The sequence below is a fragment of the Cajanus cajan genome, chromosome 8 (assembly GCF_000230855.2).
Source record: "Cajanus cajan strain Asha chromosome 8, NIPB_CcT2T_4, whole genome shotgun sequence".
Lineage (NCBI taxonomy): Eukaryota > Viridiplantae > Streptophyta > Magnoliopsida > Fabales > Fabaceae > Cajanus > Cajanus cajan.
In genome coordinates this window covers 8315283-8329054 of record NC_138524.1, presented here as the reverse complement: position 1 = coordinate 8329054, position 13772 = coordinate 8315283, and the positions used below count along the sequence as shown (strand labels likewise).

The following is a 13772-nucleotide window of genomic DNA, read 5'->3' as shown; positions in this document are numbered from 1 at the left end:
TTTTTTATTTTCTCTTTGCCTGACCTTTTAATCTATGTACTTAGTGTATAAGATAAAGTTTATTTTTCTAAAAAATACAATAAACTCTTATCACCGACCTGTTTATTAATTGTTTATCATGTGATAAATTAAAACAAAATATCGGGATTTTATTTATTTATAATTTCTGTGTTTTTAGGTGAAACTTGACTCTTCCCTATACTCCATGTAGTGCAAGGCATCTCATTCAACGGGAACCCGTACTTTTCTTCGTGCTTGTGAGTTGTGATGTTGAAAAAGGGACACTTCAGGTAACAATGGGGCCTCAAAATGGCCACTGATTCGTGTTTGGAATTTCTCAAGAAAATGGACATTGTAAGTTATATTGGCATGAAAAAGGGCCAAATAATTTTTGAAAACTTAAAATGACTTTGATCATGCCTTTACTAGCATACGCTTTGCTTTTTTTTTTTTTTTTTTCTCTGTTTAAGTTTTATTTTGTAAAAAATATAAATAAGCAAGTTGTTTATAAGCAAAAATATATATATATATATATATTGTTTTAAATTGAGAATTTCATATAAAATTTAATTAAAAATTTACATTTAATTAACAGTAACCGAATATAAATATTTTACTTTCTACGCGTAAACCTAATTAGTTTTTTTTCTATGACTAAAATTTAATGGTGTGTTTGGATGAGGAATTTATATGGGGTAATTCATTTATTTGAAGAATTTCAAATTTTTTGAGGTGAAATGCTTTGTTTAGATGAGGAATTTACAAAGAATTTGAAATTCAATCATTTGTAAAATTTCTTAAAATAGTAGAGTTTCAAATTCTCCCAAAAATGGGAGAATTTGAAATTCCTCATATTTGTTTTTCTTATTTTACCTATATATTTTATCTTATCTCTTCATTTTTTTAATTATTAGATATTCAAAAATATTTTTAAAATTGTTAAACATTATCTAATATTAATTGCTAAAATTATTAAATATTATCTAATATTAATTTTTAAAATTAATAAATATTTAAAAATGGATTAATATTTATTTTTATAAAATTTAATTTAAAAATCTCAACATATAAATAAATTTTTAAAATCAATTTTACTATGATGGAATAAAATTATCATATTCAACCTAACAATTTAAAATTTAAGAAATTTGAATTGACTCATCCAAACAAAATATTTTAAGAATAATAGAAATTGAAATCAAAGTAATTCAAATACCAAGAATTTAAAATTCCTTGAATTTGTAAAATTCTTCATCCAAACACACTATAAGACTTCATTTACAAGCATCTGAGTCTAGTTTCATTTAATGACTTATTGACATATAAATATTTTACTTTAAAATATTTTTATATTGATAATTAATCGATAAGAAACTAAAGATTGATATAATTTTAGTTATTTATTGTAAAGTTTAATAAATTTAACATATTTAATAATAAAAATTATATTATTAATATAGCTTTTTTTTTCTTTCTAATTTTAAATGTTTTATAATTTAAGTGATGTTTGTAAAATGTGAAAAAATAATTTATTAATTTATTTCGTCATCTAATAACAAATTTAGATAATTAAAAAATAAAAATCAGAAAATAAAAATAATGCAAAGTTTACGAACTCACTGTTACCGGTTACAATGCGATGGTAGAAAGAAGTAGAGCCGTCAAAGTGGGTCGGGACCCGTGGGCCAACTCGGCCCACCTTAAAAATGGGCTGGGTCGGATCAAAAAAATTAAAGTTTTATAGTAGGTGGATATATCTCAACCCAGTTCACTTTGACCCGGCTCACCCAAGCTGAACCTGTGGTGGACCGGGTAGCCCACCAATCTACCAATTTTTTTTTGCAATAAAAATTTAAGTATGATTTGTAGTTAATTTTGTATGATAGGATATTAAAAAATTTTATTTTAGACTTTTATCATGATTTATATTTAATTTTATATAATGAATTATGACTTATGACTATTAGTAATGCTAATTTTATGACTATTATGTTAATTTATAATTAATTTTAAATTTTAAATTTTATTGATAATTTTTTTTAAAATTTTTGGTGGGCTGATGGACTGGCCCGTATAACCTACCAACCCATAGTGGGCCGGTCGGGTCAATTTATTTTTTTGTGAGAAAGTTAAAAGTGGACTGGAATTGAGTTGATTCGTTTTTAAAGTAAGTCAAGGTGGCAGTCTACATGAACCGCACTGGCATGTTTTAACTTTTAACAGCTCTAGAAAGAAGTGATGAATGACGTATTGATGTTGATAACGGTGGAAAAGCATAGCCGCAAATGACACATCTGACTTTCGTTGTATTGGACTACCTTTGTAATTAAGACGCGAGAACTTCTACACACCAAAAATAAAATGAGAACAGACACGAGAAGTTCTTATTTACACAAATTATTATGTTGATTGTAACATCTAATGTACTCAAAGAGGTTTTCAGATGTTTGTATAGAGACTCGGTTAAGAATCACTTAAACAAAGTAATTAATATTGAATCGGATAGTATTATGATGAATTGATCGAAGACACCTTGGTCCTCGTCCCGAATTAACTCTCCAAGGTTTTTGATGTAGGTTCGAACACTAGTGGATAGATACACCCGATTTGTTTTTCTAATTGAGTTATCATCGGTATGTTTAGATCTTTGCCTTCACAATTAAGTGGTGACATAGTAACATAAAAATATTATTTATATCTATTTTTGGTAGTTTAAACACTTTTCTAAAAGATAGTCCTTTCAGTTCTAAATATAAACAACAATAATAAAAAATCATATTTATTAAGAAAAGTTAGTTTATATCATTTAATTGTACAAGTCTTCTTTAAAAATAATTTAAGTTGTTAAACTATCATTTCTTGATTGATAAGAAAAGTTAATTTATATCATTTAATTATATAAGTCTCATTTAAAAATAACTTAAGTTTTTAAACTATCATTTTTTGACCGATAAACATGAATCAATTAGTAAGAGGTTGTTTCAGCTTAATTAGTGAATTCAAGTTCGAGTCTTAGACATGCAATAATTTTAAATACTCGAAGGGAGAGGCTTTATTGTGCATAATGATTCTACCATACTCAAACAAGATTGACTCAAGTGTTTTTAAGAGAACGGTTTTGTAGAATTTTTTTAACTTCTAATCTAATTCAGTTTTTTATTTATCATATTTAATTATGAATTAAATATTAGTATTTTAAATAAAATACTAATAAATACAAATAATTTTATGTTACAATATAAATTATTTATCATTAAGCTAAAATACAATTTACATGTTTAAATTTTAAATATATTTTTATATTTTCAAACATAATATTATATATATAATTTATTATAAATTTTAAATATATATAATAAACATGTTTGTATATTGTTGTCCATAATGATTCCATCCGACTTCAACAAGATTGTCTTCAGTGGAATGAAAGTGTTTTTAGGAGTTTTTCTTCAATCAGAAAATTCATAAGAATTTTTTACTTTTTTATCTAAATTAATTTATTATTTAGCATAATTATTTATGAACTAATATTAATATTTTACATAATTCATCAATAAATAAAAATAATTTTATGCTATATTATAAATTATTTATCATTAATCTAAAATATAATTTATGAAGCGTAAGTCTAAACATTTATACCAAATTTTATACTTTTAATAACTTTTTGTATAATGTAAATTTAAATCCAACTATATATTGAATTATGAAATATTATACTCAAGATTATGTATATCAAATTTCATGCAATTTAAACTTTTTAGACATGTTATCCAAAAATAGATATTTATATATATTTTAAATATCATATTATATGTTAAAATAAAATAGTGTGATAAATAACTAAAATTTTTGAATCATGTAAAAGTTGACATACATGATCTTAAGCATAATTTGTATCATACAAAATGTCATTAAAAGCATAATACAAATGTTTAGACTAATATCTTATATCAATAAATCGACTCATAATTTAAATGTTTAATTAAATTTTAAATATAATTTATATATTAAAATATAATATATATATATATATATATATTTTTTTTTTTTTAATTTATAATAAACATGCATGTGTATTATACAAGTTAAAAATTAGTACTATTAAGAACATAAATAAAATAGAAGTAATTAATGTTACTTTAAAAAAGTTAAAATAAAACTATAAATACTTAATTTTTTTATTATCACAATTATGAGATAAAAGAGTAAATGATACTCTTTCCGTCACATAATGTGACACCCTCTACCCCAACATTAATACACAATAAATGTAAACAATAATTTTTTTTAAGTAAATAAAATCTTTCATAATTAACAACCTCTTTCATGGATAAAATAATTGTCTCAAATATCATAAGGTAGAAGATTCATATTCGTAACTCATAAATCATAAAAAGTCAACATGTAAACATCAAACTCAAGAAATCATATAAAGAAAAATATAGATTAATTCCAGCAAAGATGCATATTTTGGTCTTTTATAAAAAACGTTTAAAATTACAAAAGAAAGATTATAAACTTTATTTACATTATTTCTTCGCTATAAATTACAAAAGAAAAGAAACTAAAGTTATTAAAACAATAACATATTAGACTAAGCTAGCTATGCCCCCATGTCACATCCTATCAGAGCATGCCCAACTGAAGCCTTAAGCCTCATCACCAACATCTCCATGATGATGATCACCTACAACATAATTTAAACATATACAAGAACAACAAGGGAGTGAGAAACATCTCACTCAGTTTTAGGTGAAGGAATAAAGGTTAAATAGCACACACACACACACAACAAATATAAGTTACATGTAAACAATACACATAAATAATCAATATTACATATATACTCATTTATCATGCTATGATGTCATGGACTTGACTCATAAATGCATGCATGTGGCGCCATAAGAAAGTTTCACATTTCATCACTGGTGACCCTAATAAGGTACACCTGGTTACATCACTGGTGACCCTAAGGTACACCTGGTTACATCACTGGTGACCCTAAGGTACACCTTGTTAGCATATTACATCACTGGTGACCCTAAGACACACCTTGTTAGCATGTTACGTCGTGGGTGACCCTAAGGTACACCTTGTTAGCATGTTACGTCGTGGGTGACCCTAAGGTACACCATGTTAGCATCACTGGTATGCGGCCTCAGCGGCACACCTGGAGTCATATGTATATGATGCATGTCATACATTCATTATTTCATTGACTCAACATTTGACTTATTACAGAATTTTATTAAGTACATCATGTCATCATTTTTCATATTCTCATAATCACAGCTTGTCTCAATAGTCCATTCTTATGTCTCATGTCATTTGTACATATTTCACATGGTCATGTCATAAATACTCCTCATATGGTCCGCACAGGAATTCACAAAGATCATTTTTATGCATATTAAAACTTGTTTATTTTTTAACATTAATTACATATGCATTTATTACTTCCAACAAGGAACAAGGTAGAACAAATAAAAAATAAAACAGAACACATTAATACTTTGCATGTTCAAAGGAACATGCCACAGGCAAGGGATTGGGGGCCAATCCGACAATCAGACTATCCAACAATTATCCCCACACCCCCGAGCAAGGTTTCTCACTCCCCCCCTTACTTGGATAAGCAGGAGCTGGAACTTGGGCAGGACCTTGTTACTCTGGATTCCCTCTTCTTTTTTCTCTCTCTTTCTTTCTCTTTCTCTCTCTTTCTTTCTCTTTCTCTCTATCTCTCTCTTTCTCTCTCTTTCTCTAAGATTTTCACCTTCTCACTCAGTTATAAATTTTTCACCCCCTACCTCCTATTTATAGGCATTCTGGTGTACCCGGAACGACCCGTATTGAATTCAGAATGGCTCGTTCCAGATCCTTCGAATACATGTAAAACTTTCAACTGGAACGGCCTGTTCTAAAATCAGAACGACCCGTTTTCAAAAAGCAGAACAACCCGTTCTAAAATCAGAACGGCCTGTTCTGGGGTTCGTGTTAACACTGATTGACCATAAGCAGAACGACCCGTTTCCAACTTAACTTTCTAGGTATTTTTAGAATTCAGGAACGGCCCGTTTCCCTTTGGGAACAACCCCTTCTGGAAAAACCCAAATAGGCCTCTTTACTACTTTGGAACGGCTCGTTCCACTTTTGGAACGGCCCGTTCTGGTCATTCAAAAACAGTATATTTTCTTTGTTTGGAACGACCTGTTCCACTTTTGGAACAACCCGTTCCAGCCTAAAGAAACAATTTTATATAAAAAATTTCATAAATAATTTAAATTATTACAAACATTTACAATATTCTATAAAACCCCTTTAATTAACTAAAATAACTATAAAAAAATAATGTTAATAATTATAAAAATAAATAATAATTAATATTGTATTTAGTAGAAAATTCAGGGTGTTACACATAATAAGTGTTTCATTAAAAAAAATATAAATTCTAAAAATAGGTGTAGTGTTAGTTTTTTAATATAGTATTTATTATTATTATTATTATTATTATTTATACCATAATAACAATATCATATAAGAAGTGATTTTTATATTATATTAATTTCTTTAAAAAATTAATAATAAAATTAATTTTATAAATTATTATTCTATTTATTTATTAAATTTTTAAGTATGTATAAATAACTAAAATATTACTTATTATGTGAAAGGGGGAGTATATTATTAGTTGGGCATTGCTAACATACGTTACCTATTTTTTAATTGGAGTATGTTAATAACTTATACCCAAATTTTAGAACAAGATAATCACTCATTTATTTTGATTTGGTTAATTTGTATAAAAGATATTATAGTAATTTAATTTAACTTAAAAAAATAAAAATATTTTTTCATTCCTATTAACTTCATTCTCCAACTTATTTTTCTCTTCTATTAATTAATTTTTATTTATTTAGAGAAAGGATATCATGAGATAAAAGAAATAAAACATTTTATCTTTCTTATTAACTTCATTTTTCAACTCATTTTTCTCTTCTATTAATCAGTTTTTATTTGTTGAGAGAGAGGGGATATTGTGAGGTAAAAGAAATAAAACATTTTATTTTTCTTATTAATCCTCTTCTTCAATTCATTTCTCTCTTATCTCTCACGACATTCCATCTCTATAAACAAATAGAAATTAATTAATAGAAGAGAGAAATGAGTTAGATAATAAAATTAAGAGGAGAGAGAAAATATTTTTATTTTTATTTAAAAATAAATTAAATTATTATAATATTCTTTATATAAACTAATTAAATAAAAAAATGAATGATTTTTTTTCTTAAAATTTTGATGTAGGCTATGAACATACTCTAACTAAAATTACACAATTACTTATTTGTTACTCTATTTATTACACAATTACTTAATTACTTAGTAGTTACTCTATTTATTACACATTTACTTATCCTACTTGCTCCTCTTTCCTTTTAATGTCCATTCAATGTTTGAGTTGGTAATTGGTGTACAATAATATTGAATAGCATCTGAGCTAAGCAAGGTGCTGCTAGCCTCTCTATCCAGAGACCACTCATCATCTCTCTTTCATACCTTCACTCCACCACCCCATTAGTTAAAAGAAGCCAAACTATCCCTCTCTCTCTCTCTCTCTAAACCCTACTACCCTTGTAGCATGTTCCCTCTTCCCCACTCCAAAGTTCAAATCTTTCACCCACACACATTCCTCTCCAACCCCCACACCCTCTTGGGTCACTTCTAGAACACCCATCTCCCAACCCTTTTCAAACAAGAAACCAGAAAATATGGGAAGCAAATGGAGAAAATTGAAGCTTGTTCTTGGATTGGATTCCTGCGTTCACATTCCTAGAGCCTTTGATGACTCCTCCTCCTCCTCCTCCGCCGCAGCAAGATTCTCCGGCGGCATCTCCCCCGCCGTCGTCTCGCCGCCCGGTGACACCTCCGGCTACCGCCCCTCCACCCCAACACCGTCGTCTTCTGGCCTCCGGTTACCCAAATCCGGACCCAAGTCACCTAAGGTTAGCATTATTAATTACCCTTTGACCCTTTGAACATAAAAGTTTCAGTTTTTATCTTTTATTTTTTGTGGGGTTTCTAAAGTTTCCCTTTTGCTTCACCTTCACCACTGAATCTCCATGGTAGATTCTTAATTGCACTGCTTCTGTTGAGCCACATTCATTCCATTTTTTTTAATCTTTATTTCTATTTTTCTTTTGTTCTCTTGGTGTTGTATGATGAAAATTAAAATTACTATTACTATTGTTATCATCAATTGACCTTATCCTTAATTTGTATATTAGTATGTATTATGTAACCCTATAAAAATTAATTAGCATATATTATTAATAATATTATTATTATTATTGCTATCAATTAAGATGACTTGATGGACATCAACTTCATCTTTAATCACACTTTGGTATTCTTAATTGGGGTATGGTGGAGTGTGACGCATTCTGACTATTGCGGAAACGTTTCGTTCTGGGTTGTGTTATTTTCAACTCCATTATGGGTGGGGAATGGCATAAAGTGGAATACTGTGCCTACCCTTTTTAAGGACGTTGCTTGGCTCATTAGAAATGGTTTGCATTTTACACCCTTCTCGTTTCCTCCATCACTCATTTTACTGTGTACTGTTCAATTCAGTGGAGACATTTTTTGATTTTTTTTTTCTCTCTCTCCTTTCCCTTCCTTTGTTATCCCCACATGAGACCCCATAGCCGTTGATTGGGAATTTCCCACATGCAAACAAAAAAAAAAAGTTGCAGGATAATCAATCAACTAAAGGAAAATAAAATAATAATAATAAATAAATAATGAAGCAAATTAATAAAGATAAAGATCGTAGACCAATGAATAAATCAACTTTGATTTCGCCTTCTTTCGATGACATTTGTAATTTTTTAGTTGCGGATTTGTCTTTTTTAAAGACGGTTGTTGATTGTTGTTATATATTTTTTTCCTTGGTGACCTCAAAGTCTTTGACCAGGGAACGTTGACCTAGTTTTATCTTTGTATTATGTTATGGTTTTGGCTGAGAATCTAGGTCTCTGTGGTAAAAAGATAGGTTGCATTCTATTTCATCTTTTTATGCAATGGTCTTGCTAGTGGACCTGCATTGGGACAGAAGGAGCGCAGTGTAATACACTATGGTGTAATAGTGACCTTTGCAAATGTTACATTTATCAATGATTACTTTATTTAGCCACTGTTCAGATTCGCCGATTCAATGAATTTAGTGCTTTTTCTTTTAGTTATTAATAAAATTAACTAATTGAGATATTAGTATGGATATTTGGATCCATGTCCCCATAGTCCATACTTCTAGGTATGTGTGTGGCCATGTTTTCCATTATTGAAAATTATAATTATTAAATATAATTTATTTTAATTAAAGACCTTCAATCTAGAAATACAATCACTGACTGTGGGATTTGAACCTGGGACTAATTGTTGTCATTAGCTGGGTACCTTACGTTTTCTTCAATTCAATTTGGTTTATTTTTAAAATCACAGTTAAAAATGATTGATATATTTGTGGGGAGGATGCTGATTCTTTCCATTCCTGATAGTGACTTTGATGGATGGAAAAGGTTGAGGTTGTTTGTAATTGACATCCATGAGTCTTTAATGGTCGGACACATTTTTCTTTCCAAGTTTTGATTTCATAAAACTCTTAGATGATTTCAAAACATGTTTCTGAATGGTGTGTTCAATGGCATATCTGGTTATTAGAAATTTGAAATTTAATCATTGATTTTGCCTTAAACTTGGATGTGGTTTGAATGGAAAAGTCATATCCATGATTTCCTCTTAGGGCACTCCAGACTCTTTTAGTTACCAACACTTGAAATAACTATTTTTAGTGGGGCAATATCTGTTAATTTTTTTAATAAAAATTCCTGAGATTTTTGTTTGGTCACTCTTCAATGAGTAGTTTTAATGGAAACATTCTTTTCTCTCTTTCAACTTGAGTACTATTTTTGTCCGGCATAACCTGTTTAGCCTTTCTGATTTCGATATTGAGCTCAAGGTAATACTGATCCAGTCTAAGCTAAAGTGATGATATAATTCAGCAATTGCAATGAGCAGGCATTTTGGAATTTCTAAACATTGTCTGAAATTCCATTATGATCTCATTTTCTTTCTTCATAGTCGATTATTTCTTAATTTAACAATCAGATCTTGATAGATTTGTCAAATAAGTGTTACATTGTTTTTTACATTCCAAAATAGTCTTCAACAAGGATCTTTTTTTCCTCCTTCCTCTTTGTTTTGAGGGTAGATTTTTGCTGACACTTTTTTATTTTATTCATTTTTATTTTTTTTATTTTTATCTCTACAAGGACCTTTGTTGATAAAATTTCATCATTGTGGTCACTATTTTGTACACTTTTTGCTTCAATTAGCCTGAAAGCCTTCTTACTTATTACTGCACCTAGAGTGCCTTCTTTTCCTGACATTTTTTATCCACATTGTGTGCAGGGGACATGTGCTATATGCCTTTACACAATGAAACCAGGGCAGGGCCATGCCATTTTCACTGCAGAATGTTCTCACTCTTTCCATTTTCACTGCATCACTTCAAATGTGAAACACGGGAACCAGATTTGCCCCGTCTGCCGAGCAAAATGGAAAGAAGTTCCGTTTCAAAGCCCTGCTTCTAATATTCCCCATGACATGGCTCGTATCAACCAAGTATCTCCTCGAGATGAAGGCTGGACAACTGTCATTCGGAGGCTTCCTTCTCCTCAAGGTGAGGCTGGTCGGCAGATTTCATCGCTTTATCATGTTACCGAACCAGCTGTTTTTGATGATGATGAAGCCCTGGATCAACAAACTATAATTAGCCCTCATAAAAATGAGACTGATCACAATGTAGTAAATACAGTGGAGATCAAAACATATCCTGAGGTTTCAGCTGTTCCAAAATCAGCCGCTCATGATGCCTTCGCTGTACTAATTCATCTCAAAGCTCCTCATTCAGGGACAAAACCTGATATTGATGGAAACAGTACTGGATCATCACCTGTTGAGAACTCTCGTGCCTCGGTTGACCTTGTTACAGTTCTTGATGTTAGTGGCAGCATGGCGGGTACTAAGCTAGCATTGCTAAAACGGGCGATGGGTTTCGTCATTCAGAATCTTGGTCCATCAGACCGGCTGTCTGTCATTGCCTTCTCCTCCACAGCACGTCGCATCTTTCCTCTTCGGCAGATGACTGACACTGGACGACAGCAGGCATTACAGGCTGTCAATTCTTTGGTTTCAAATGGTGGGACAAACATTGCTGAAGGCTTGAGGAAAGGCGCCAAGGTGTTTGCTGACCGGCGGTGGAAGAACTCAGTTTGCAGCATCATATTACTCTCTGATGGACAGGATACATACACAGTCAATAGCAGGCCAAATAGTGGAACAGATTACCAGTCACTTGTTCCAAACTCCATTCATCGTAACAATGGTATGGGAATGCAGATACCAGTGCATGCATTTGGCTTTGGCAGTGACCATGATGCTACTTCAATGCATTCAATCTCTGAGATATCTGGGGGTACGTTTTCTTTTATCGAAGCCGAGGATGTCATTCAGGATGCATTTGCACAGTGTATTGGGGGACTCTTGAGTGTGGTGGTGCAAGAACTACAAGTAGAAGTTGAATGTGTCCACCCACATTTGCAACTTAGTTCGGTAAAAGCAGGAAGTTACCAAACAAGCTTGGTGGCGAATGCAAGATTGGCTACTATCAATGTAGGAGATTTGTATGCTGAAGAGGAAAGGGACTTTTTGGTGACAGTTAATGTTCCGGTTGATAAATCAAGTGATGAGATGTCATTATTGATTGTGCGAGGTCTTTACCGAGATTCCATAACAAAAGAAATGGTGGCTTTGGAAGAAGCTAGTGAAGTAAAAATTCAGAGACCTGATGTAAGAAATGGAGAACTTGTTGTGTCAATAGAGGTAGACAGACAGCGAAACAGGCTTCGAGCTGCTGAGGCAATGTCTGAGGCTAGAGTTGCAGCCGAACGTGGTGATTTGTCAACTGCAGTTTCGGTCCTGGACACCTGTCATAAGGCGTTATCTGAAACTGTTTCTGCTCAAGCCGGGGATCGGTTGTGTGTTTCTCTTTCTGCAGAGTTGAAGGAGATGCAGGAGAGGATGGCAAATCAACGCATATATGAGCAGTCTGGAAGGGCTTATGTTCTGTCCGGATTGAGTTCACATTCTTGGCAAAGGGCAACAGCTCGTGGCGATTCCACAGACAGCTCCAGCCTTGTGCAATCATACCAAACTCCTTCCATGGTTGACATGGTGACCCGTTCACAGACCATGGTATTTGGGGCGCCGCAAAATAAACGTGTCCTCAGGCCTGCTAAATCATTTCCTGAGAGGCAGAGAAGGCAATAAAAATGAAAAATTATGTTTGGAAAATTCTACTTGGCCTATACATATACTTTTGGGGAAACCTTTGAGTTTCTTCTAATCTTGTTTTACCCTTTGATTTGTTTTTTTGTCAAGGTGGGGTATAATGGAAAGGAAGGAGTTTTAGGTGGACAAAATTCCTGATTTTGCCAATATGGAAACTGTAAATGCATAGGCTGGAAATGGGGCTCAGCAGAGAATGAATGGCGAAAAGGGATGCACAGGTCGAATATTTTAGTGTGATTCTGAGTGTTGTATATAACCCTATTGTTTTCGGTTGAATTGTGCGGGTGAATTTCTTCACTTCATTATATACATATCATATAATATGTGCTTCTGATTCTTTTCAAAAGGGTGATCTTCCTTATGCTTTTTCTTTTAATTTTGTTACTTTTTGATTCTTTTTTGTTTGCATAACATGGCATGGGATTTCATTGCATGCTTTCATTTTTTATTATATTCGATCGAATTCAAGAGGCACCGCTTGTTGATTCTAATTCAACAATACTTTCGGCAAACACTTTCGCTCAATGACACTCCATAAGCAGTAATAAAAACTTAAAAGTACGTAACAAAGACAATGTACATATCTAAATGCACATACTTTTGACATTTCAAAATCTGCTGGTGCCACCATTAGAATCTGATCTTTCAAAGCATATCATATGCTTTAAACAATATTTAAACTTATGGGCAAATGAAAGAGTTGCTCATATTTTTGTATCCTCTTATTACCTTGCAAGACAATCAGGAATTTCATGCTCTAATATTTCTATGGAAGTCTATCTTACATGAGTTAGTTGTTACTTGTTTTCAATTTTCAATCTAAACTTATATTTTAAGTTTGAATACAGACTGGTATAAGGGCGAGGTCAATAAATTATTTTAAGTTATCTTTTAAAAGAAAAATATTTTATATTAATATTTATATGATTTTTTTTTAAGTTTCATAATTTTAAAATCATTTTTATATTATTGAAATTTTATTTTTAAAAAATTTATAAATAAAATTATTTTTTCAAAATCTATATCTAAAATATTTTTTTTATCTTTTTATTAAAAATATTATTATTAATTTAAAAAATTTATTTTAAAATTTATTTTAGGCTTAATAACATATTAAGTCGTTTCATCATTTATTACTTGAATTCATATCCCTATTTTGAATGAGGCACCGCTCTTATCTTAAAATTTTGATTTTTCTAAAAGAATTCAAATCCTTTATTATATTCCTACTCTCTCCCACGTTAAATAGGGTTTGACCTGCTTTTTATAAAACTCCTGATCTCCAGATCTTTCATCGCAAACTTAGACTCTAGAGTTGTCCTAGATATAGTGGAGACGGTATAAACAAATATGATATG

General features: G+C 31.0%; 1 protein-coding gene across 1 annotated transcript; it reads left to right on the top strand.

Annotated features, from left to right (window-relative positions):
- The first annotated feature begins 7445 nt into the window (after positions 1-7445).
- Positions 7446-12760, top strand: LOC109798730 (Zinc finger (C3HC4-type RING finger) family protein). The gene is made up of 2 exons (XM_020359107.3): positions 7446-8006; positions 10474-12760. Exons 1-2 carry the CDS (start codon positions 7773-7775, stop codon positions 12391-12393), a joined length of 2154 nt encoding a protein of 717 aa, XP_020214696.1. The 5' UTR covers positions 7446-7772; the 3' UTR covers positions 12394-12760.
- Positions 12761-13772: the final 1012 nt, after the last annotated feature.

What these genes read in the sequence shown, in the direction of transcription:
- LOC109798730 (XM_020359107.3), top strand. Translation starts at nt 7,773, where the DNA reads ATGGGAAGCAAATGGAGAAAATTGAAGCTTGTTCTTGGATTGGATTCC. An exon ending in CCGGACCCAAGTCACCTAAG is followed by an intron (nt 8,007 to 10,473) that starts GTTAGCATTATT and finishes CATTGTGTGCAG; the next exon opens with GGGACATGTGCTATATGCCT.